Source organism: Macaca nemestrina, chromosome 10, assembly GCF_043159975.1.
Source record: "Macaca nemestrina isolate mMacNem1 chromosome 10, mMacNem.hap1, whole genome shotgun sequence".
Taxonomy (NCBI): Eukaryota; Metazoa; Chordata; class Mammalia; order Primates; family Cercopithecidae; genus Macaca; species Macaca nemestrina.
In genome coordinates, this window is record NC_092134.1 from 116,959,105 (window position 1) to 116,985,617 (window position 26,513).

The following is a 26,513-nucleotide window of genomic DNA, read 5'->3' on the forward strand; positions in this document are numbered from 1 at the left end:
GGTTAAACCCATGCATGCACCTAGCTACTCAGCAAACCTCTCTCTGAAAGCCTCACAATATTGCCTTCTCAAACCATTTCATTGTCATAAATTCAGGAATAATATCCTAGCTGTAATCTAGAAAAACATCTGGAGTCCTATGCCCCGCCTCAGGGTGAACAAAAACTGGGGCATAAACGAATATTTGCTACTCACTCTTCAGTTTCCTCGTCTTCTGCTGAAGTGCCTGGCAAGTGTTCGATAATTCAGTATTTATAGTTTGAAGTTTCCGTTGTTCCGAAATTGCTTCCTCTAATTTATGCAGTAAAGACGTAGCCTTTTCACTGGCAGAGTGAGCTTCTCGATCTCGATCCTTGCCCTGGATATGGACAGTTAGTAGTGGGTTGTAGCAGTGTGGCCAGGAAAGCAAGCAATGGAGTGCCCACTCTTGTGATGCAGGCGAAACTGAAAATGTGTTTTTCTTCTCAGGGAAGTGATAAGCCTCTCCTGAACTTCTGCAATTCTGTGTTTGCATGGGCTTGGTATGCCTGAGCTATTTCTACAGCGGTTGAAGTCCTGATATGTCAAGTTGCCTCTTTCTGCAGAGTCGCCTCTTTCATCAGCAGGCTGTTGACACCGCCTCTCTCACAACTCCCCCTTTACTTCCTCTGCTCACTGTTAGTCGCTAGGGACTGAACTTGCAGTTCCTCTTTGCTTTCTTTTTTGTTTGTTGTTGTTGTTCCTCCTCCATTTTTATTTCATGGTTTGCAGGGCATCTAAGGAGATGTCCCCTGAATCTAATGTAGCCATGAGCCACCCTACCTGCTCCTTCGCATCCTCCAGCCATTGGCTGGCTTCTTGGAGTCTCTTCCTAAGGATGCCTTCCTGGTTGACAGCATCTTCTTGCAGTTGTTTAATGGCTTCTAGTTGTTTCTGACTGGAATTTAAAAAAAAAAAAAAAAAAAAGTCCAAACCACAAGTCGTCAGTGACATTTCAACTAAGAGTCACCCTGTGAAACTGTGACAAATTCAAACTTAACACCACTTCCTTAGAGATCAGAGGAAAAAGTGAAAGTATTTACATATAAATGCTTCACAAATATAAAATCTTAAGCAAAGCGTATTGGTCGCTTAGCCTGACACCCTCACTTTACAGATAAGGACTTCCAGTTTCATCTTTTACATTGGTGTGTTCGGTTCCCACCCGTTGCATTCATAGCACTTAACATCAGTTGCCAGTTGCTCAGAAGATGGCTCTACAATGAGGTCAGGGTGACAGGTGCAATATTTACACATCACAGCTAGCTTTTACAGAAAAAGAAAGGAATGGGGTAAAGGTGGGGGGAGGGAAAAGAAAAGGAAAGAGAACTTCGTTTCATGACCTTAAACTTTCTCCTTAAGGGTTGCCAATCATAGTATAAACATGTGCCACGAGCACAGGAAGGACCGCCCCCAGGCACAGATGAAAGCTGGCGGTTGATATTTCTACTTTAGTCCTCTCTTTGCTGAACCTCTTCTCCCCACCACCCTTCCCCACCACAAATCTCATGGTGCCATTACATTACACCTCATTTGGGTCCAATTCTATAGAACATGTAAAAATGCACTTACTCTCTGTTCGCAGATGAGATTATTTAATGTGTGTTACATGCCAGCACATCAATGATTATCTGGAAACAATTTGACTTGAATATGGACCTTAACTCAAAGTGGTGATAAATGTTGGGAGTTGCAAAACAACAAGGAAGACATTGTCAGCTGTAGGCCTTGGGCATGCCTCTCAAACGTTAACATTTAGTCAGAATGCCACTGCACACTGGCACAAATCCAGCCCTGGTTTCAAGAAGGACCACATGAGAGGCAAGAATGTTCTCACAGAATGCTTACCATACTGGTAAACAAGTAAACAAAATCCTAAGCAAAAATAAAAACTGCCTATATCACCGCACATTCCACTGAGCATCCTTCAATAGCTTATAGTTGTCACACTCTCTCTTTTTTTTTTTTTTTTTTAACTGTGGTAGGAACATTGAACAGGAGATTTACCCACTTAACAAAACTTTAAGTGTACAATACAGTGTTAATAACTACAGGCATAATGTTGTACAGCAGATCTCTAGCACATCTTCATCTTGCATAACTGAAACTTTATACCTATTGAGTAGCAACTCCTCATGTCCCCTCCCCTAGCCCCTGGCAACTGCCATTCTTCTTCTATTTCTATGAGTTTAACTGTTTTAGATACCTCAGATAACTGGGATCACGCAGTATTTGTTGTTCTGTGACTCACTTATTTTACTTGGGATAGAGTCCTCCAGATTTATCCATGTTGTCATATGTGGTAGAATTTCCTTTTTTTTTTTTTTAAGGTTGAATAATATTCCCTTGTATTTATATACCAAATTTTCTTTAATCATCCGTGGACATTCAGGTTGTTCCCAAATCTTGGCTATTGAGAATAATGCTGCAATGAACATGGGAATGCAAATAGCTCTTCCAGGTCCTGATTTTAATTATTTTGGTTAACTACCCAGAATTGGGGTCCCTAGATCAAATGGTAGTTTAATTTTTAATATTTTGAGAAAACTCTTTTTTTTTTTTTGAGATGGAGTCTTGCTCTGTCTCCAGGCTGGAGTGCAGTGGCGCGATCTCGGCTCACTGCAACCTTCACCTCCTGGGTTCAAACGATTCTCCTGCCTCAGCCTCCTAGACAGCTGGGACTACAGGTGTGTGCCACCATGCCCAGCTAATTTTTAGTAGAGATGGGGTTTTACCATGTTGGCCAGGATAGTCTCGATCTCCTGACCTTGTGATCCGCCTGTCTCGTCCTCCCAAAGTGCTGGGATTACAGGCATGAGCCACTGCGCCTGGCCCTCCATAACATTTTCTATAGTGCCTGCACCACTTTCCATTCCCACAACTGTGCCTTAGGACTCCAGTATCTCTACATCCTCACCAACACTTTTTTTTTTTCTTTTTTTTTTTTTTTTGAGACAGAGTTTTGCTCTGTCGCCCAGGCTGGAGTGCAGTGGCACAATCTTGGCTCACTGCAAGCTCCACCTGCTGAGTTCACACCATTCTCCTGCCTCAGCCTCCTGAGTAGCTGGGACTACAGGCGCCCACCAGCATGCCTGGCTAATTTTTATTTTTTGTATTTTTAGTAGAGACGGAGTTTCACCATGTTAGCCAGGATGGTCTTGATCTCCTGACCTCGTGATCCAACTGCCTTAGCCTCCCAAAGTGCTGGGATTACAGGTGTGAGCCACCGCGCCCAACCATCTTTTAAAATAATAGCCATCCTAAGAGGTATGATACAATATCTAATTATAGTCTTAACATGCATTTTCCTAATGATTAGTTACATTGAGTATCTGTTCGTACACCTGTTGGCCATTTATCATCTTCTTTTAAGAAATGTCTATTCAAGTCTTTTGCCTATTTTTAAATCTAGTTATTTGTGGGTTTTTTTTTTCTTGAGTCGTAGGGGTTTCTTATATTTTCTAAATATTAACCCCTTAAGTGAAAGACCTCTTCAAGGAGAATTACAAACCACTGCTTAAGGAAAGCAGAGAGGACACAAACAAATGGAAAAACATTCCATGCTCATGGATAGGAAGAATCAATATCATGAAAATAGCCATACTGCCCAAAGTAATTTATAGATTCAATGCTATTCCCATTAAACTGCCATTAGCATTCTTCACAGAATTAGAATAAACTATTTAACAATTCATATGGAATCAAAAAAGAACCCAAATATCCGAGACAATCCTAAGAAAAATTAACAAAGCTGGAGGCATCATGATGCCTGACTTTAAACTATACTACAAGGCTACAGTAACCAAATAGCATGGTACTGGTACAAAAACAGATACACAGACCAATAGAACAGAATAGAGAACTCAGAAATAAGACTGTACACCTGCAACCATCTGATCTTTGACAAATCTGACAAAAACAAGCAATGGGAAAAGGATTCCCTATTTAATAAATGGTGCTGGGAGAACTGGCTAGCCACATGCAGAAAATTGAAACTGGTTCCCTTCCTCAGACCTTATACAAAAATTAACTCAATATAGATTAAAGACTTAAGTGTAAAACCCCAAACTATAAAAACCCTGGAAGAAAATCCAAGCAATACAATTCAGGACATAGGCACGGGCAAAGATTTCATAATGAAAACACCAGAAGCAATAGAAATAAAAGCAAAAATTGACAAATAGGATCTAATTAAACTAAAGAGTTTCTGCACAGCAAAAGAAACTATCATTTGAGTCGACAGACAACCTAGAGAATGGGAGAACATTTTTGCAATCTATCCATTGGACAAAGGTTTAATATCCAGAGTCTGCAAGGAACTTTAACAAATTTACAAAAAAAAAAAATAAATAAAAAACATTAAAAACCACTTTTTTAAGCCAGATGCAGTGGCTTACACCTGTAATCTCAGGGCTTTGGGAGGCTGAGGTGGGCAGATCGCTTGAGGTCAGGAGTTAGAGACCAGCCTGGCCAATGTGGTGAAAGCCTGTCTCTACTTAAAATACAAAAATTAGCTGGGCATGGTGGTGTGTGCCTGTAGTCCCAGCTACTTAGGAGGCTGAGGCAGGAGAATTGCTTGAACCTGGGAGGTGGAGGTTGCAGTGAGCTGAGATCGAGACCATGCCATTGCACTCCAGCCTGAGCAACAGAGCAAGACTCTGTCTCGAAAAAATAAAAAAAAAGTGGGCAAAGGACATGAACAGACACTTCTCAAAATAAGACATTCACGCTGCCAACAAACATGAGAAAAAGCTCAACATCACTGATCATTAGAGAAATGCAAACCAAAATCACAATAAGATACCACCTCATGCCAGTCAGAATGGCAATTATTAAAAATCTCAGAAATAACAGATGCTGGCAAGGTTGCAGAGAAAAAGGAATGCTTTTATACTGTTGGTGAGGTATGAATTAGTTCATCCATTGTGGAAGACAGTGTGGTAATTCCTCAAAGATCTAGATAGAGGTAGAAATACCATTTGACCCAGCAAGCCCATTACTGAGTGTATACCCAAAGAATATAAATCATTCTATTATAAAGATACATGCATGCATATGTTCATTGCAGCACTATTCATAATAGCAAAGACATGGAATCAACCAAAATGCCCATCAGTGACAGACTGGATAAAGAAAATGTGATACATATATACCATGGAATACTACGCAGCCATAAAAAGGAACAAGGTCACATCCTTTGCAGGGACATGGATGGAACTGGAAGCTGCTACTCTCAGCAAACTAGCACAGGAACAGAAAATTAACATCACATGTTCTCACTTATAAGTGGAAGCTGAATGATGAGAACACATGGATACATGGGGGGAACAACACACACTGGAGCCTGTCAAGTGGGTGAGGAGGGAGAGCATCAGGAAGAATAGCAAATGGATGCTGGGCTTAATACCCAGGTGATGGGTTGATCTGTGCAGCAAACCACTGTGGCACACATTTACCTATGTAACAAACCTGCACATCCTGCACATGTACCCCAGAACTTAAAAGTTAAAGGAAAAAACAAAAACAAAAAACAAAAAACAAAAATTAACCCCTTATCACTTGTATAGTTTACAAATATTTTCTCCCATTCCATAGGTTGTCTTTTCATTGCGTTGTATTCTTTGCTGTGCAGAAGTTTTTTGGACTGATGTAGTCCAACATGTCTATTTTGCTTTCATTGCCTGTGCTTTTGGTGTCATATCCAAGAAATCTTGCCAAGACCAACATTATGAAGCTTTCCCCCATGTTTTCTTCTAGGTGTTTTCAGTTCCAAGTCTTACACTTATATCTTTAATCCATTTTTAATTGATTTTTGTTTATTGTATAAGAGTCCCATTTCCTTTCATTCTTTTGCCTGTGGATGTCCAGTTATCCCAGCACCATTTGTTGAAGAGATTATCCTTTCCCTATTACATATTCTTAGTACCTATGTTGAAGATCAATTGACCATTTATGCATTGGTTTATTTCTAGACTCTCTATTCTGTTTCATTGGTCTATATGTCGGTCTTTATGCTAGTACCATACTGGTTTAATTACTGTAGCTTTGTAATATATTTTGACATCAGGAATGGTAATGTCTCCATCTTTGTTCTTTCTTCTCAAGATTGTCTTCGGCTATTCAGGGTCCCTCATGGTTCCATAAGAATTTTAGGGCCAGGCGCGTTGGCTCACGCTTGTAATCCCAGCACTCTGGGAGACTGAGGTGGGTGGATCATGAGGTCAGGAGCTGGAGACCATCCTGGTTAACACGGTGAAACCCTATCTCTACTAAAAATACAAAAAAATTAGCCGGGTGTGGTGACAGGCACCTGTAGTCCCAGCTACTGGGGTGGCTGAGGCAGGAGAATGGCGTGAACCCAGGAGGTGGAGCGTGCAGTGAGCTGAGATCATGCCACTGCACTCCAGCCTGGGCAACAGAGTGAGACTCCGTCTCAAAAAAAAAAAAAACAAAAACAAACAAACAAACAAAAACCAAAAAAACACACACAATTTTAGGATTTTTTTTCTATTTCTGTAAAAAAATTCCATCAGAATTTTTGTTAGGGATTGCATTGAATCTATAGATTGCTTTGGGTACTATGGACATTTTAACAACATTAACTCTTCCAATCTATGAACATAGGATGCCTTTTATTTGTGTCTTCTTTAATTTCTCTCATCAATATTTTGTAGTTTTTATATGTGTTTTACCTCTTTAAATTTATTCTATTCTTTTTGAAGTTATTGTAAATGAGAGTGTTAATTTCTTTTTCAGATATAAATAAAACTATTGTATGTTGCTCATATATAAATAAAACTTACTATTGTATGTTGATTTTGTGTCATGCAACTTTACTAAATTTTATTCTAACAGGTTTTTTTGTGAAATCATCAGGGTTTTCTATAAATAAGATCATGTTATCTGCAGAGATCATTTTACTTCTTCCTTTTTTATTTACATGCCATTTTTTTTTCTTGCCTGAATGCTATGGCTAGTACTACACTGAACAGAAGTGGTGAGAGTGGGCATCCTTGCTTTGTTGCTGATCTTAGAGGAAAAACTTTGTCTTTTACCATTGAGTGATATTCACTGGGTTTTCCATATATTACTTTTATTATGTTGAGATAATTTTCTTCTATTCCTAGTTTCTTAAGAGTTTTTACACAAAATACTGTTAAATTTTTTTTTTTTTTTTTTTTTTTTTTTTTTTTTTTTTTTTTGTGAGACGGAGTCTCGCTCTGTCGCCCAGGCTGGAGTGCAGTGGCGCGATCTCGGCTCACTGCAAGCTCCGCCTCTTGGGTTCACGCCATTCTCCTGCCTCAGCCTCCCAAGTAGCTGGGACTACAGGCGCCCGCCACCGCACCCGGCTAATTTTTTTTTTGTATTTTTAGTAGAGACGGGGTTTCACCGTGTTAGTCAGGATGGTCTCGATCTCCTGACCTCGTGATCCGCCCGTCTCGGCCTCCCAAAGTGCTGGGATTACAGGCGTGAGCCACCGCGCCCGGCTGTTAAATTTTATCAAATGTTTTTTCTGCACCTACAGAGATGATCACACACAATATTTATCCTCCATTCTGTTAATGTGGTATATCACAATAATCAGTTTGCATATGTTGAACCATCCTTACATCCCAAAAATAAATCCTACTTGGTCATGGTGTATAAGCCTTTTAATGGGCTTTTTAATTTGACTTATATTTGCTTATATTTTCTTGAGGATTTTGCGTCATCAGGGATACTGGCCTGGCTTTGGTATCAAGGTAATGCTGGCCTCATGAAATGAATTTGGAAATGTACCTTCCTTTTCTTTTTTTTTTTTTTTTTTTTTGTGAAGAATTTCAGAAGGATTAGCATTAATCTTCTTTAAATGTTTGGTAGAATTCACCAGTGAAGCCATCTCATACTGGGCTTTTCTTTTTGGGGAGGTGTTTAATTACTTCCAGCTGGTTGTAGATCTTTTCAGATTTTCCATTTCTTCACGATTCATAAAGAAATATGATGGGGTGTACGTTTCTGGGAATTTTTTCCATTTCTTCTAGGTTATCTAATTTGTTGGCATAAAATTGTTTATACTAATCTTTTATGATCCTTTGTATTTCTGCAGTTCTAGTTGTAATTTCTCCTCCTTCATTTCTGATTTTGAGTCCTCTTAGTTTAGCTAAAGGTTTCTGTCTTGTTTATCTTTTCAAAACTCCATCTCTTAGTTTTGCTGCTTTTTAATTGCTTTTCTATTTTAAACAACTTTTTGCTCTAATTTTTATTATTTCCTTTCTTCTGGGAAGGAACTTTGGGCTTAAGATGTTCTTTTTCTAGTTCATTGAAGTGTAAAAAGTTAGGTTTATCTGAAATCTATCTTCTTTTTTAATACGTGTTTATCACTATAAAATGCCCTCTTAGTACTGCTTTTTCTACATCCCAAAGATTTTGGTATGTGCTTTTGCTTTCATTTGTCTCAAGTGTAATTTTCTTTATTTCTTCATTGACCTATTTGTTGTTCAGGAATCTGTTGCTTAATTCTCACATATTTGTGAATATTCTGTTTTCCTTCTGCTATAGATTTCTATTTTGATTCCATTGTGGTAGGAAAAAGATAATTAGTATGATTTCAATAATCTTATATTTGTTAATATTTGTTTTGTGACCTAATATATGATATATCCTGAAGAATGTTCCATGTGCATTTAAGAAGGATGTATATTCTACTGCAGTTGGGCAGAATGTTCTGTGTTAGGTCCATTTACTCTCTAGTGCTACTCAAGTCTGCTATTTCCTTATTTTCTATCTAGATGTTCTATTATTGAACGTGAAATACTAAAGTCTCTTATTACTGTGTTGCTGTCTATTTATTCTATTTCCCCTTTCAGTTCTGTCAGTGTTTGCTTTATATATTTAGGTTCTCTAATGTTGGGTGTGTAGATATTATGTTTTCCTGGTGAGTTGATCCTTTTATTATATAATGTCCTTTGTTTCTTATGACAGTATTTGACTTAAAGTCTGTTTTGTCTGATATAGTTAGCCATACTCTCTTTTGGCTGCCATTTGCTTGGAATATCTTTTTTCAGTTCTTCACCTTCAGCTTATGTATGTACTTAAATCTAAAGTGAGTCTCTTGAGCCAGCATATAGTTGAATCTAGGCTTTTTAAAATTTAATATGTTCAGCCCTCTATGTCTTTTGATTGGTAAGTTTAATCCACTTATATTTGAAGTAATTATTGATAGGGAAGGACTTACTATTGCCATTTTATTATTTTTCTGTCTTGTAGTTATTTTGTCCCTCTTTTTCTCTCTACTTGCCTTCCTTTGAGTTTTGTTGACTTCTCTGTATTGATATTCTTTGACTCCTTTCTTTGTGTGTGTATCTGCTCTATAGGTATGTTCTTTGGGGTTATTATGGAGCTTACATAAAACATCTTATAATTATAATAGCCTATTTTAAGCTAACAACCTAAATTCCATCACATATAAAAACTCTATACCATTTCTTCTCTCCTTCAAACACTTTATGTTATTGATATCATAATCTACATATTTTAGTTATGTATCATAAACATTTTTATAGTTATTTTTTACTTATAATACTTTTAACTTTTATATAATATAAGAATTAAAACTGATTTCACCACAACCATTACAGCATTACAACATTCTGTGTTTCTATTTTCTTTTTGTTAAAATTCTAACTTTGCACAGGCATTTTCTTCTGACCTTGAGCATTTTTATGGGATTCTCTGTCAGGTAAGTCCTTTATCTGTTTCATTAGGGTCAGTTTCTGGAGACTTATTTTGTCCCTTTGTTTGCAACATATCTTGCTACTTCATTATTTTCCTTGACTCTTTTTAACTGTGCATTAGAAAAAATTGCCAACTCTCAGTCTTCACATACTGGTCTCATACAGGAGAAAACCCTTAATCAATCCAGGAAGAGATTCTGGAGGCCAGGGGTGGTCTCAAACATTCACACTAATCCAAACCACTATTTTTGTTTCTAGCAGCCCCAAGGCATCTAGAGCATGCTGGGTCTCATAGTACTCTGAGACAGGTAAGACAGAAGCCAATTCTTTGGACAGCATCCAGAACAATTGAAACATTGGATACATAGTCCAATTCTTGCATCCTTTCATCCCTGGAAAGAAGCTGAGATCTAAGGCTTTTCACTGAGCTGGAAGTAGGGGCTCCAGCAAGCTCATGCATGCTAGTTCAAACTACCTTCTTCATTTTCAGTGGTATCCAGGCACCTAGAGTATGCCAGGTCCTATTAGCACTGTAAGACAAGTGAAACAGAAGCTAGTATCTTAGGCAGCCCCCAGGAAAGTTGAAATGTTGGTTGGACATGTGGTTTGATTCTTCCCCCCACCCCACCACACTAGGGAGAAGCTGAGACCTGGAGGTTTCTTTCCACTGACATGGCACTGAGCTGGGGATAGGGATTTTGATGAAGATTCCTCAAATTTTCCTACCAGTCTTGATGAAGTTGGATTCACGTTCACTCAGGATTCAGAAGCCTTTCAACTAGTTTCTGGGTTTCTCACAATAGGAATTTGTTCATGTATTGTTGTTGAATTCATGTGTTCCTGGAGAGGAGAGTCCAGAGCTTCCTATTCCACCATCTTGCTGGAATCATTCTTCTTTTTTTTAATTTTTATTTTTTTTTATTTTAAAGACATCACTTTTATCTACTTTTCTGTCTTCTAGGAATAGTCTATGTTCTCAAGAGTGTCCATTATCTTCCAAGAGAAAGCAAAAGGACTTTAAGGACCATCATAAATCCACATTTATTAATACTCATACTTTCAATTACTTATATGTATTTTCACCAATAGAACAACATGTTTTATGAACTTTATGAATCCTAAGTCTTAGAAATAGCTTTTTAAAAATACCAGATGGGGGCCGGGTGCAGTGGCTCATGCCTGTAATCCCAGCACTTTGGGAGGCTGAGGCAGGTGGATTACGAGGTCAAGAGATCGAGACCATCCTGGCCAACATGGTGAAACCCCATCTCTACTAAAAATACAAAAAGTTAGCTGGGCATGGTGGTGTGCACCTGTAGTTCCAGCTACTCACGAGGCTGAGGCAGGAGAATCACTTGAACCCAGGAAACGGAGGTTGTAGTGAGCCAAGATTGTGCCACTGCACTCCAGCCTGGCAACACAGCGAGACTGCCTCAAGAAAAAATTAGATGGTATCGTCTGTTAAAGATATTCAACAGATGATAAACCTTTGAAGATTTTTCTCCCATAGAATTTTTTTTTTTTTTTTTTGAGACAGAGTCTTGCTCTGTTGCCCAGGCTGGAGTGCAGTGGCCGGATCTCAGCTCACTGCAAGCTCCGCCTGCCGGGTTCACGCCATTCTCCTGCCTCAGCCTCCCGAGTAGCTAGGACTACAGGCGCCCGCCACCACGCCTGGCTAGTTTTTTGTGTTTTTTTTAGTAGAGACGGGGTTTCACCGTGTTAGCCAGGATGGTCTCGATCTCCTGACCTCGTGATCCACCCGTCTCGGCCTCCCAAAGTGCTGGGATTACAGGCTTGAGCCACCGCGCCTGACCAGAAATTTTATTATCATGTAAAGAGGTATACATTAGCTTGTGTGTGTGCTTAAATCTAACAGTTCTCTCTACCAACATGTTCTAATGATAAATCTTGATTTCTATTCCAGTCTACATCTTTCCCAGACTTTGTGGTCTAAATAGCACACCATTTACCTGGTTTTCAGATCAAAAGCCTCTAAGTCAAGGATGACTCCTCTCTTTCTCCACACATATAACTTGCCACCATGTTTGATCAGATCCACCCTCAAAAATACACTTCGAATTTAATAATTTCTTACCACTTCCGTGACTATTACTCTGACCCACACTACATCCCTCGTCTGGACTACTGCAATTGTTCTTAACTCTATAACTTTTTCATCATGAAATATTTTATATTTCAACTCAGTATACAAACACACACACATACACACACACACATAGCTGAAACAAAAATTCAATTCGGCACTACTTATTCTTACTATATGTAATGCACTCTATTATTTTATATCTTACTTTTTAAAAAATGAATCACAAATCAGTAAATTGATATCAGAATATCTAAATGATTATCTGTTGTTGAAAATCTCTTCTCTGGCTGGGTGCAGTGGCTCACACCTGTAATCCCAGCACTTTGGAAGGCCTACGTGGGCAGATCACTTGAGACCAGGAGTTTGAGAACAGCCTGGCCAACATAGCAAAACCCTGTTTCTACTAAAAAAAAAAAAAAAAAAAAAAAAAAATTAGCTGAGCATAGTGGCACACAGCTACTTGGGAGTCTGAGACAGGAGAATTGCTTGAACTCGGGAGGTGGAGGTTGAACCGGGAGGCAGAGGTTGCAGTAAGCTGAGATCGCGCCACTGCACTCCAGCCTGTCTTGAAAAAAAAGAAAAGAGAACAAAACTCTTCTCACTGGTCTCCCTGCTTTCACTTTTGCCCTCTATAAATAATTCTTCATCCAGCAGATCTTTCAAAACACAAATCACAAAAAAAAGAAGAAAAAAAATAAAAAACAAAAACAAAACACAAATCACATTTCTTCTCTGCTCCTAACCCTCTGATGGCTTCTCACCACACTCAATAAAATCCCAACTCCTAAACATGGACTGCAAAGGCTATGTGTGGCCTGGCCCCTGTCTATCCCTCTGGCCCCACATCGTACCACTGCCCAGCCCCCACCCCGCCCCAGCCATGCCGGCTTCTTGCTGCTGCTCAAAAACACCAAGCTCACTACAATCTCAGGGTCTTTGCACCAGCTCCTTCCTCTGCCTGGAACACACCCGGATGGTCACATAGCTCACTCCCTCACCCCACTCAGGTCTCCACTCAATTCATTACTCCTCAGGCAGGACTTTCCTGGCTATTCTCTCTAAAATGCTCCCAGTCATTCTCTGTCTTCTTATCCCGATTTAATTTTCTTTATACCACTCCCTGACATTATATGTTTATTTGTTTGTTATTTGCATCCTTTACTAGATGTTAGTTTCATAGAGGCAGAGATTTCTGTCTTATTTCCTATAATTCCTTAGCACCTGGGTTTGGGGAAGGGGTGGTAGACTGACGAAGAGCAGACATCCTGACGGATGTTGTACGAATCAAGATTTGCTTTCCTCGCCAAGCCTTCTGAGAGAACTTTCCTGTCCATGCCTCTCTTTGGCCCACTCACTGATTTCCATTCTCCAGCACGAGAGCCCAATTGTCCCACAGCAGAATGGGAGCCTCTCTTCCCTCAGCAAATAGCTCCTAAAAATTTACATTTAATAAACATTTCCTACCTCATCTAAACAGAATTCTCTCTCATCTTCACAAAATACTCCATTCATTTTCTTTTCTCTTTTCTTTTCTCTCTCTTTTTTTTTTTTTTTTTTTTTTTACGAGGCAGTGTCTTGCTGTCTCCCAGGCTGCTAGAGTGCACTGGCACAATTATAGCTCACTGTAGCCTCAAACTCCTGGGTTCAAGCAATCCTTCTACCTCAACCTCCCAAGTAACTGAGACTACAGGCATGCATCACTATGCCCAGCTCATTAAAAAGATTTTTTTTGTAAAGACAGGGTCTCACTATGTTGCCCAGGCTGTTCTGAACTCCCAGGCTCAAGCCATCCTCCTGTCTTGGCTTCCGAAAGTGCTGGGATTATAGGTGTGAGCCAGGGCACCCAGCTATTTACTTATTCATAGCTGAAATCCACAGTCAAATTATTTTGTGTGTAGCCTTTATGTGGCTTTGTGAGTTTTAACTTGTGTCCAGAGGCCAGAGGTTATAACCATCTTATGCTGATAAGAAGTATTTTGCCCAATGCTAGGTTCCCAGAATATTTTTAAAGAATCTTGTATCAGATTTAACAAGTTGATGGTGGGAGATAAGCCATTGAAAGGACACAGGTTTTGGAGTCAGACAGAACTAGGTCTGAATCTCAGCTATCACTTAATCCCAGCTGGGTGAACTTGGGCAAATTATGGAACCTCTCTGGAGATAAATAGATGTCAAATTCTTAGCACTACATCTGACACCGTAGCCTCTAGACAAATGACAACTACTGTTATTTAACCAGGCTGCTTGTATGTCTAAGTAGGACAATACAAAACATTCACTTATTTTGAGATGACATTAGTGAAGACCTCTCTCCAAATAGTTCTTTGTTGCTAAATAGAAGAATGTTGATGCTGCCTTTTGTGGAGATGGTATCTGCGTAAGGAAGCTGCGTGTCCATTTAGCCCACATCTTTTACCACTATGGGGAAGTGTGGGTTCTCTGCTTCTTAGGGAAAGCAGAAGGCCATTTTCTTGAGAGTTCCTCTGGTATTCTCTCTCTCTGGTATCTAGTTTCCTTATATTTGGGGGGAATAAAATAGTTTCTTCTGGCTATTTTCTTCAAGCTTTCCTCAGTCTCTAACTACATTTTAAAATTTTGTTCAAGTGCAATATATACCTATGTTCATTTGCTCATTTACTCCAAAAGTATTTCTTAAGTGAGCGCCAAGTATGGTCCTAGCAGCTCTATAAATGGTGGTTAACAAAAGATATAATTGCTGTGCTTATTGTTTCCAGGGCGTAAAAATTTCAAGAATTTCACCATTATCATAAGAATTGAGGGTACAGAAAGGATAAGAAGGTAAGTTATTTTATATTTGTTATCATCTATTCCCTATGACTTCATTTAACTGACATTTAGTTGCCCAGTGCCCAACATGATACACTGAGGTCAAACATAAAACCCAATGGGGAGGAGCCAACAGACTGGCTTCAAGTTCCAGAGCTTCCATTAATAAGTCTCAGGCCTTTAGTTCACTTTATCTCCTCATGCCTTAGTCCTCTGTAAAATTATGAGATTACTAGAGGATCTCTAAGGCTTCTTCTGGTAAAAGACTATATTTCATAATTACAAATTTCTTCTCCAGGGAAAAAATAACTCATTATACTGGTTTCTACAGAATTTTTTTTTGAGATGGAGTCTCACTCTGTTACTCAGGTTGGAGTGCAGTGGTACGATCTCAGCTCACTGCAACCTCTGCCTCCCAGGCTCAAGCAATTCTCCTGCCTCAACCTCCCGAGTAGCTGGGATTACAGGCATGCACCACCACACCAGGCTAATTTTTGTATTATTAGTAGAGATGAGGTTTCACCATGTTGGCCAGGCTGCTCTTGAACTCCTGACCTCAGATGATTTGCCTGCGTTGGCCTCCCAAAGTGCTGGGATTACAGGTGTGACCCACTGCGCCTGGCCGGTTTCCACAGATTTTATAGTTTGTCATTTGCAATTTTGAACATGTAAGTCAATTTCATACTGTTTTACAATTCAGAATTGTCAAACAGGATGTCTTCTCTGAAAAAAGTCTCATCTGAAATCAATGTATACAACTTGAAGAAAGTAAACTGAAGTGGCATGATCATAAACATGCCATGTATACAAAGCATGGATTTCTCATACATAAATGATCATCACCTGGCAAGAAATTCTTTTCTGAAATAAACATATTCCTGCCTGAATCTCTTCAAAATCTCTATTAATTTGGCAAATTCTTGATCAAGAGACTCCTTGTGATTTCCCAAGATGTTCAGCATTAATATGCAAAGATCTAGCTTCTCTTCCATGATATTGTTGAATTCCTACAAGAAAAGTCACAAAACAAACCCCAGTACTCCAATGTTAAACACAGACAAATGACAGAGGCAATCTAAAAAGCTGTGGACATTCCATCTCAATGGCATCATTGTACATCAATGAATACCAATTCTCAATTGTATTGTATGTCAATTAATACCAATTCCCAATTGCCCAGAGATTGACTACCCTATTGGTTATGTCAGTGTAACATGTATGTATAAAGTGCTTATTGTGTCCCTAAAACTGAGCTTCGCTTTCTTTTTCTTAAATTAGTCCCTGACAACTTCAGCAGTCATCACAATTTGCTTTAGAACAGGATGGGACAAGATAATGCAATAATATCAGTATTTATTGATTATCATATTCACATGTTATCTTAAAAAAGTTAGTCTGACTGTAATCCCAGCACTTTGGGAGGCTGAGGTGGGCGGATCACCTGAAGTCAGGAGTTTGAGATCAGTCTGGCCAACATGGTGAAACCCCATCTCTACTAAAAACACAAAAATTAGCCAGGCGTGGTGGCGCATGCATGTAATCTCAGCTACCTGGGAGTCTGAGGCAGGAGAATTGCTTGAACCCAGGAGGCGGAGGTTGCAGTGAGCCAATATCACGCCATTGCACTCTAGCTTGGGCAACAGTGAGATTCCATCTCAAAAAAAAAAAATTAGATTGGCAAAAGTGTTGAAATAATATTCCAGAGTTTACTTTTTTCTTTAGCTTAACTTAAGCAGTTGATGGATGCAAGAAAGTGGCTGGCAGTCAAGAAATAGAGGTAAATATGTGATGAACAGATGAAAGGGATACCTTCTCATGTGCTTCCTTTCTAATAAAGCTGGGAATAGCTACCTAAGAAGTTGCTGCTTTTCCAATGTTCTGCAAGTTCCTGAGTTAATAAAACCATCAAAGTCTCAGGAATAAGATTCTTTTACACAATCATCATTCTTTCAAAGTTAGGCAATTTTAATAGGCTAAGGAAAAATCTAAATTTAGACTAGCGAATTCTTACAAGGAGATAAATGCATTTTTTTCATTAAATCATCGTATTTATTATTTGTCTCTCCATTGCATCTCACATGTCTGCACACTCACTCTCTCTCACATTCTTTCCTTACCCTCACACTCGTACACACCCCTGGATACACACTCTACACTCATGATCAGACTAAGATAGCAGAAGACTACAATAAAGTCTTAGAAATGGTACTGTATACACTATTACCTGGCTTAACAAAGTAGAAGAAAAACCAGGAAAATCACAAAATATAGAACACTTACAGTAAGCTGCTCCTCCCACTTTTCTTTCACAGTTATTTCTGGATTATTTACCCACCGTCGACAGCTTTCAGTGAGGGTTGCAATTTTAGAAATTTCTTCGTGCTGTAAAAAGAGTTCCACATCTTCAACTAGGAATTTAGATGAAAGATATATGCTATTATACAATCAGAATCCATTGAGACCAAAATTCTACTCTATAGGTAACTCAGGAAAATACCAGAGTACGTTCCTTTGCATCTAATGCCCCCAGTGACTTTCTTTTATTCCAGGATGTTGCCATGTGTATATGCTATATTGTCAGGTGCTCTATACATGTTGAATGTATACAGAGATAATCATTTTCCAGAACAAAACCTATCTTTTTAAATAGAAGAAAACAACCATTTTCACTTATTTTTACCATTTTAAAATGTACCAAAATGTACCAAACTAAATGCTACCTACTATATGCTAGGCACTGTGGAAGGGACTGGCAATACCAGCATGAAAATGTTGTTCCCTGATTTCTCCAATCATCCAGCGTTTCCAGTGAAAAATCAAAATGGAGAAAGAAATACCAGCCATTAACCAAAGAAAATTGAAAGAAGGAAACTGTTCAATAGATACCATGTCTTCAGCCCTTTGATTCTAAAGATTAGCCCACAGGAAAAAATAGCCTCAAGCAATCCATATCTAATGGTCAATCTGTTAGCCCTGATTGACCCAGAACTAACAGGCCAGCTTCAGAAAGGTTTGAGAAAAACCTTCACTTTTCAGAGTGTATTAATTTGGGTCTCCAGCAGCACACAGATGCATTTGGACTCAGCAAACAGGTTGCAGGTCAGTTATCTGCAGATATTCCCAGCCAAAGCGGAACACCACAATACAGGTATATTACACGATACCAGCTTCTGAAGAGTGGCTGTGAATTCCACTCCTTTTTGCTCAGGCTCTCTTAGTAACAGCAGCATTTCTTGATCCATCATGGCGTCCAGAGATGACAAGTTGATTGTATTGCGCTGCCTTTCAGTGTCAGTGTTCTGAAACAATGATCGAAATGCCCACAATTGACATCTGAATAGAGAACATTCATTATTTTTACTTAACAAAAATGATGCTCATGAGTTAATGTCATTATCATTTGGTTCTAAATAGTCTTGTGGAATTCTCCTACATCCTAAAAATACTGTTGACATTTTCTCTCTAGGATGGCTTCAGCTGAACATTTATTCTGTCTTAAGGAAAACTCATTTATCAACAGATGACATTTACATGCTGATGATATAAACTGTTATGGCTCTAATTTTAACATAAAAATAGGTAGAGAAATACCCAGTGGGGAAGAATTGGTGGAGAAGGGCTGCTCAATCAATCCCACTGAAAACAGGTTGGCTTCTTTTGTCTCCCTTCCATTCATAAAAGACGATACGATGTTTCACAAAGTACATTCCCTATACTTCTCTCAAAGTCTCTGCCTCCTATCATATTTTAAATATATGACCCAAGCCTTCTTTTTGCTGCCTGTTGAAAAGGTCACAGGACTCTTATTTCGAGATTCTAGTTAGAAGACAAACTTCACAACTCATCATCCGGTCAACCTCAGAGCCAGAACTTTGCTGGCTGATAACCCCCGCGTTTAGAACTATAGAACTTTCTGGGCTGGCATCTTGACATCATTATTATCTCAGAGGACTGAGGATAAAAACACACTGCTGTGGCAGATTTGCCACAGTTTCATTCAGTCTGGCAGTTTGGCTTGGTTTCAAAAACACAGTGAAATGATGAGTATTTGAAACAGAATGTCAGGAAAGCACAGCCCTCAGCAGAATGTCCAGGGCTGCCGGAGATGGCTTCAGATGAAGGCAGCATATGTTGTCCCTGCATCTTTGGCAGAAGCAATTCAAATAGCATTTGCCCAAAGGCATTCTTTCTCTTCTTTCAAGGTCGCATCACAGCTGTCAACAGGAGAACATTGTGACATATCCATCGTCCGCAGATGGGAAGAGACCATCAAATGGTGAAAAGAAAGCGTTTTTCTAAATAAAGCATTTCTGAGCATAACAAGCACAAAACTGGAAAATACAAAGGAATGAAAATATAGCATAGTGGAGTCAGAATGTCTTTATCTCCGAGAAGGTTTTTAAAATATTTCTTCCCATGTTATAAAGTACTGGGTCTACCAAACAAATGGAAATTGTTTAAACTAATACATTCATTTTGCCACTTATTAACTGAAACACATGTAAGAAAATGCTTGTTTCTGATCAGAATGTAATAATCAATGTCATTAATTTGGGTTGACACAATTATAATCTAAAGCAAATAAATCTGGTATTGTTTCTGGGCATCTTTATTTTTTGATAAATATATTTACTTTGAGGGTTTGGAAAATTCTAAAAAATAACTCACGGATATCTATGGCTACCTTTGGTACCCTAGGCTGGGGATCAGCGCAGGTTGTCTGTCCTGTCAAGAAAATAAACATTTCTAAAGTCCCAAAGTCCCTGAATGCACACTTCCACAAACCTTGAACCTTGCTGTAGCTTTCGGCCATAACTTGAAAATGGTCCTTTCTCCCCAAGCTAAGAAATTTTAGACTTGGATTCTAAGAACTATCAGTACATTCTCTCAGTGTCCCTGGTAGTTTTCGGCAAGCTGTGAACCTTCGTTTCATCATAAGCTATCACATGGAGTAGTTATCTTTCAAAACTTTCCATCTTCTTATAATGACCTACCTCTGCAGACTGAGCAAGAGTGAGTTCACAAAGTAAAGATTTTTCTCCTTCAGAGATGATACTGTTACACTCTCCATTAACATTCAACTGGATCCCATTTCTTGAAAAAAACAAAAACAATAGTCTAGTTAGGTGTGTCTCCAACATTACATTTGAAGTCAACAGAATATAGGGTCCATTTATCACCAAACAATCAGTCAGCACCCATGTGTGCCAAGGATTGTATAATGTGCTTGGGAATAGGGAGAGTGGTCAGAAATCGTCTCTATCCTCCAGGAGCTGCACAGATCAGTGAGTCTACGAGGTCATAAACCAGGCCACATTTTTTAAAAAGAATTGGTGCCAACAGTTAAAAATCAGAAAATGCCACTTAAAAATCTGGATTTCTGGCTTTTCTTCCAAAATCAGAAGATATGGCCAGACTAGGTCCATAGAATTTTGATGTCACAATTAGTTGAAGCTAAACAGAGTAGCCCCCTCTACCTTTATGTGGGTAATGCACTTATCTCCTTTGCCATTTGCATAATGTAGGTGTGTGCATATTCCATTAGCTTTACTCATTTTTGTTATCTGAGTGACTCCTATGGATCCCGGACTAGCACATTACTCACATTCAGAAACAAATGATTATCATACAGAATGATGTGTGTTAGGAGAGAGGTGAGAACAAGTGCCATGCTTACATTCAAAACAATTACTTAGGCCAGGCACCTTGGCTCACACCTGTAATCCCAGCACTTTGAGAGGCCAAGGCAGGCAGATCACAAGGTCAGGAGTTCGAGACCAGCCTAGCCAACATGGTGAAACCCCATCTCTACTAAAAATACAAAAATTAGTTGGGCATGGTGGCACATGCCTGTAGTCCCAGCTACTTGGGGGGCTGAGGCAGGAGAATTGCTTGAACTCAGGAGGCAGAAGTTGCAGCAGGCCAAGATCGCACCACTGCACTCCAGCCTGGGTGACAGAGCAAGACTCCACCTCCAAAAAAAAAAGGAAGAAAGAAAGAAAAAAAGGGTTACTTAGTTCCAGGGTAAGGCAAAAGCAAGCAAGGGAAAGTCAACACAATGGACTGAATGTTTATGTGCCCCCCAAATTTCATATATTGAATTCCTAACCCCAATGTGATGGTATTTGGAAATGGAACCCTTGGAAGGTAATTAAGTTATGAGGGTGGAACCCTCATGAATGGGATTAGTATCATTATAAGAAGAAGCCAAAGAGTTAGCTAGCTGCCTTTCCTGCATGCTTGTACAAGGATAAGTCAGCAATCTGCAACCTTGTACGGGGCCCTCACTAGAACTCAACCCTGCAGGCACCCTGATCTTTGGAGTTCCAGCCTCCAAAACTGTAAGAAATAAACGAGTATTACTGAAGCCACACATTCTATGGTATTTTGTCATAGCAACCTCAGCTGTCTAAGACAATCAGGGAGGATGGGGTCATAGGAAACTCATAAAGAAGTTCTCATGGAGAAAAAGAGAGAAAATGTCACACACAAAGGTATAGAAGAAAAGAATGTGGCACATACAAAGCTCAATTTGCCAATAATGTAGGGTAGAGGAACAAGAGAGGAGGCCGGCAAGGGTTGCCCTCTACTTACGTGATGAGTTCCTGTTGCAAGTGCTGTAACTCATGAGCCAGTTTATTTTTATCCCCTCGTAAATTCTGGAATTGCACACAACGTTAGGCTGTACATGTTACTCTAGTGGGGAATTTAAATTTAACAAGCCTACCTTGCAAGCTGTGAGATTATTAATAACAACAGGTATACCTCTATAATGCTTCCATATTCTATGATGGTTGATTTAAGTTCTTCTATATATAAGCCTTTCTGAAAAGTAGAAGAGAGAAATAATAGCAAAAAAGTAATGGGTCCACCAAATCATATTTATTAGACTATCGATGTGAGCCACAGAAGAATTGTAAATGCCCAATCATCATGCGATTCTACAAGTCTCACTATTGGAAAACTGAACCAGTCAGTGTTTGTGATTAAAAACACACAAGGATGGCTGGGTGCAGTGGCTCACGACTGTAATCCCAACAATTTGGAAGGCCGAGGCAGGCAGATCACCTGAGGTCGGGAGGTCCAGACCAGCCTGACCAACATGGGGAAATCCCATCTTTGCTAAAAATACAAAATTAGCCAGGTGTGGTGGCACACGCCTGTAATCCTAGCTACTCGGGAGGCTGAGGCAGGAGAATCACTTGAACCCAGGAGGTGGAGGTTGCGGTGAGCTGAGATGACGCCACTGCACTCCAGCCTGGGCAACAAGAGCGAAACATCGTCACAAACAAAAACAAAAACACACAGACACACACACACACACACACACACGGACAAAAAGGCAGCAATATGTAACTAGTGTCAATATAATCTGTGTTTGTCCGATCCAGTGGAATCAAACTCTAAAAGGTGATTCTGAAGCCCAAATCGAAATTATATTTATCATCATGATGTGTTAAAGAAAAATCAATCTTGCAAGTGACCGATGAAATTAAGGCATCTGATTTTTTCCAGTTCTAATGATACCTCCTTAAAATCATTGTTTTGTTCTACAAGACCAAAAGGTACAGGTAGTAAGTACCCGATCTCTAATTTTATCCCGTGGCTAGCATGGTGGCTGGCACATGGGAGATGATCAATCAATGCCTGATGAACCCTGAGCAGGAGTGCAGAATGGTGGGAAGACCAGAGTTAGGGAGAAACTGAGTAGCCACTACTATCGCAATATCATTACACAGAGAACACGCACAATGAAGACATCAAGTTAGGACAATATTCAGTATCCCAGTCAAAGTCCACAGCCCTGCATGTTTCTTTTGAAACTTCAAAATGTGCAGGGAAAAGATGAGTGGCAAATATCATGCTTTCTTCACTTCCCTGTCTTGGACTGTGAAAGATTATTGTAGAAGATTAGGCTGTGTTCCTTCCTGTGTCTCTTAAAGTCACTGTAACCAGCACCTTTGTAGCCAGTATCCTTGGCTACAATCACAGGATACAAGAATAGAATGATATCTATCTACATGTCTATCTAAACAATCAATCAAATTAGGTTTCAAATAATTTGGGTATATATTCTTCTTCCACCCTTAAATGAATGGCTGCAGACTCATTTATGTTGTTAGAAATTAAAACAACATCACCAGTATCTAGCCAGTGACTGGTAGACTGGCACACTAATATTTGTCACATATGTGGATGAACACCACCAGAATTTACAGAAGATAAGTTCAAACTTATTTTTATAAAGTACTATAAAGGAAAGTCTCATGATATCATATTAGAATCCGATTTTTTAGGCTGGGCACAGTGGCTCACACCTATAATCCCAGCACTTTGGGAGACTGACACAGGTGGATCACCTGAGGTCAGGAGTTCAAGACCAGTCTAGCCAACATGGGGAAACCCCGTCTCTACTAAAAATGCAAAAAATTAGCTGGCGTGGTGGCAAAACACCTGTAATCCCAGCTACTCAGGAGGCTGAGGCAGGAGAATCGCTTGAATCTGGGAGGTGGAGGTTGCAGTGAGCTGAGATCACGCCACTGCACTCCAGACTGGGCAACAGAGCAAGATTCCGTCAAAAAAAGAAAAGAATCAGATTTAGAGAGCGCTAGCCAATTCCATGGGCCTTTGTGGTAAGGAACAATACCAACCTTCTGCAAACTTGTATCTTTATTAAGCAAAGTGTTCTCATATGTGTGTAACTGCATCTGAAAAGAGACGGATTTAGGGAAGGCTGTTGGGACACTGCTTTGGTGAAAGGACAGTGCCATAAAATCATTCCAGTAAAGTGTTTCTGAAGCACCTCTAACACGCATGTATTTTTCACTTTACAAAGAACTTTCACATCCAACTCTACAGGCCAACTCACTTTACCAATGAGGAAACCAAAGCTCCACACTACCCAGAAACTCACCCACCCAATGTCACACACTGTCAATGGCAGAGCTGAGCCTGGAATGCAAGTCTCCAGCTCCAGCCAAGTGCCCTTCCCACCATTCCACACTTAACATAGTAAGGGAATGTTCAGAATCTTCACTTTTTTGGTGAAAATAAAAAGTCTAGATAGAATATGAACATAGAGATTCCATGAGGACACATAGAAGACTCTTCCCTTTTTAAAAACAATGTAGCCTGGCGTGGTGGCACATGCCTGTAGTCTCAGGCACTTGGGAGGCTGAGGCTGGAGGGTGGTTTGAGCCCAAGAGTTTGAAGGTGCAGTGAGCTATAATTACACCACTGCACTTCAGCCCAGGTGACAGAGCAAGACTCTCATCTCTAAAACTAAAATTTAAATTAAAAAAAAAAAAAAAAAACGTAGTTTAAAAATGCTTAAGATTTCTTTTAGCTAAGCGAATATAAAGGATATATCAATTTATTCAAATCAAAAGCAAGCTTGTTGGCATATGCTGCTACATATTATAGAATGAATAAAACGTATATTGACCGAATTGAGAACCTGGAAAAATAATCACCATGGTCAGAAGCAGAATCATCACCATAATCTTATACACTGGATATAATCACATCATCATCGGAGTTTATAACAAGCCTGTGGGATAGGTACAAACATCACATCCATTTAGTAGATGTGAAAATTTAGACTTAAAGTTTGCTTGAGGTTATAAAATTTTTAAGTACAAAAGACACGATCTGAACCCGTGTCTTCTGGCTCTTTCCACTAGTTTATCACAGTTGTGTTTTGCAAAGACAGCCACTCCTAGTGTAGAATTAATTTTAATGTCTAAGAAGGCTGGGCATGATGGCTTACAGCTATAATCCTAGTGCTTTGGGAGGCCAAAGTAGGAGGATCATGTGAGGGAAGGAGTTCAAGATCAGTCTGTATAGCAAGACTTCATCTACACAAAAAATTTAAAAATAAATTAAATGGGCATGGTGGTGTGCATCTGCACTCCCAGCTACTTGGAAGTTTGAGATGGGAAGATCACTTGAACCCAGGAGTTCAAGGCGGCAGTGAACAATGATAATACCACTGCACTACCACCCAGGTGACAGAGATCCTGTCTTTAAATTCATAATTAACTAATTATTTGTTAATTTTTTTAAAAATTGATGTTTAAATTATAACTGTGGTTATATATATATATATATATGTAAACACACACATGAAATGTTAGTTTCTGCTAGGAAACTGGAAAACTCTACATATAGATATGAAATTTAACTGTATCATCATTTCAGACACATACAACAACAAAATATTTCTCAAATAAGCCATTAGAGATGACAATAAGAATGACACAAATTCATGAATTGACTAGTCATTGTCATCTGTTTCCTGATGAAAATGTATGACAGATAACAAAAATATGTATGAAATATAGACTTTTTAGACACTATCTAGACAAAAAATATTTTTGTAAGGTATAATTTCTTAATTTAATTAGGGATAAATTTTTCCCATCTCTCCTCATTTTTAGCATTAAGAAGGTACAATATCTCAGGTTGAGGTTGGTAAACTACAAAAAAATAAAATAAAAAGAAGGTACAATATCTGAAGTATTTCCTGAAATTCATAAAATCAGATACAATTAAATTAAAAATTGCCATATAATATTAAAGATAAGAAATTTGGGCAAGAATGTAGAGAAATTTGAGCCCTCATGCACTGCTGGTGGAATGTAAAATGGTGCAGCCACTTTGAACACAGCCTGGCAGTTCCTTAAAAGTTTAAACATAGAAACAAGGCCGGGTACAGTGTTCCACCCCTGTAATCCCAGCACTTTGGGAGGCCGAGGTGGGCAGATCACTTGAGGTCAGGAGTTTGAGAACAGCCTGGCCAACATGGTGAAATCCCATCTTTACCAAAAATACAAAAATTAGCTGAGCATGGTGGTGCACGCCTGTAATCCCAGCTACTTAGGAGGCTGAGGCAGGAGGATCCCTTGAACCTGGAGGCAGAGGTTGCAGTGAGTTGAAATCGCACCATTGCACTCCAGCCTAGGCAACAAGAGCAAAACTCTGTCTCAATAAATAAATAAATAAATAAACAAACATAGAAACATCAAGTGACCCAGTAATTTCACTCCTAGGTATATATCCAAGAGAAATCAAGACATATGTACACATAGAAATTTGCATACAAATGTTTATAGCAGATGATTCATAATAGCCAGAAAGTGAAAACAGCCTGAACGTCCATCACCTGATGAGTGGACAAACAAAATGTGATATATCCATATAGAATATTATCCAGCCATAAAAAGAGGTAGTAATACATGCTACAACATGGATGAACCTTAAAAACATTATGCTAAGTGAAATCAACCACACACAAAAGGCAACATATTATATTATTTCATTTATATAAAATGTCCAGAATAGACAAATCTATAGAAACACACAATAGATTAGTGGCTGCTTAGGGTTGGGGTGAGGATGGTGGAAGGGGGTTGGTTCCTGTTAAAGGGATTTCTTTCGGGGTGACGAAAATGTTTTAAACTTGATTTTGGTGATGGTTGCACAACTCTGTGAATGTACTAAAATACACTGACTTGCATACTTTAAGTTGATGAAATTTAAGGCATGTGAATTACATATCAGTAAAGCAGTTGCCAAAAAAAAAAAAAAAAAGGAAAAGGAAACTAGCTTTTATATAACTCAAATATTTTGTAGACAAGTTTCAGAATTTATAACCAAAGCTTAGTTTGTCAATGAGGCATAGACATTTTCATAAAATCATATTGGTTTGACAGAAAAAAAATATTTTACCAGTATTTGGGAAGTGCTTACTTGGTGCTCTGTCTCAGTTTTAGACAAGTCTTCAATCTTCTTTTCCAGTCTGTCTATATCCATGATGTTCTTGATATTCTAACGTAAAAGACAGTATTCTTGGATTTAGCACCAAGAAAAATAAAACATGAGGACAA

General features: G+C 39.1%; 2 protein-coding genes across 10 annotated transcripts in view; both read right to left on the reverse strand.

Annotated features, from left to right (window-relative positions):
- Window positions 1–736, reverse strand: part of IRAG2 (inositol 1,4,5-triphosphate receptor associated 2) — a 57,434-nt gene extending 56,698 nt beyond the window's left edge. For 7 of the 9 annotated variants that reach the window (XM_011759074.3, XM_011759073.3, XM_011759070.3 and 4 more), the window contains exon 1: window positions 196–736. In XM_011759074.3, coding sequence (XP_011757376.2) covers window positions 196–514 — 319 coding nt within the window. In that variant the 5' untranslated portion in view covers window positions 515–736. The remainder of the gene's footprint in view (window positions 1–195) is intronic. The other 2 variants (XM_011759080.2, XM_071072039.1) reach the window with 1 other exon arrangement.
- Window positions 737–16,838: 16,102 nt separating this feature from the next.
- On the reverse strand, window positions 16,839–26,439 carry LOC139356494 (inositol 1,4,5-triphosphate receptor associated 2-like). Its single transcript, XM_071070582.1, has 6 exons — window positions 26,377–26,439; window positions 21,391–21,450; window positions 21,220–21,290; window positions 19,620–19,719; window positions 17,790–17,924; window positions 16,839–17,007 (listed from the first exon to the last, which is right to left on the reverse strand). The coding sequence occupies exons 1-6, from the start codon at window positions 26,437–26,439 to the stop codon at window positions 16,855–16,857; spliced, it is 582 nt and encodes a 193-aa protein (XP_070926683.1). The 3' UTR covers window positions 16,839–16,854.
- Window positions 26,440–26,513: the final 74 nt, after the last annotated feature.

What these genes read in the sequence shown, in the direction of transcription:
- LOC139356494 (XM_071070582.1), bottom strand. Translation starts at nt 26,439, where the DNA reads ATGGATATAGACAGACTGGAAAAGAAGATTGAAGACTTGTCTAAAACT. An exon ending in CTCTTGCTCAGTCTGCAGAG is followed by an intron (nt 17,925 to 19,619) that starts GTAGGTCATTAT and finishes TCATTGTTTCAG; the next exon opens with AACACTGACACTGAAAGGCA. An exon ending in CAGCCACTCTTCAGAAGCTG is followed by an intron (nt 17,008 to 17,789) that starts GTATCGTGTAAT and finishes CTCTTTTTACAG; the next exon opens with CACGAAGAAATTTCTAAAAT.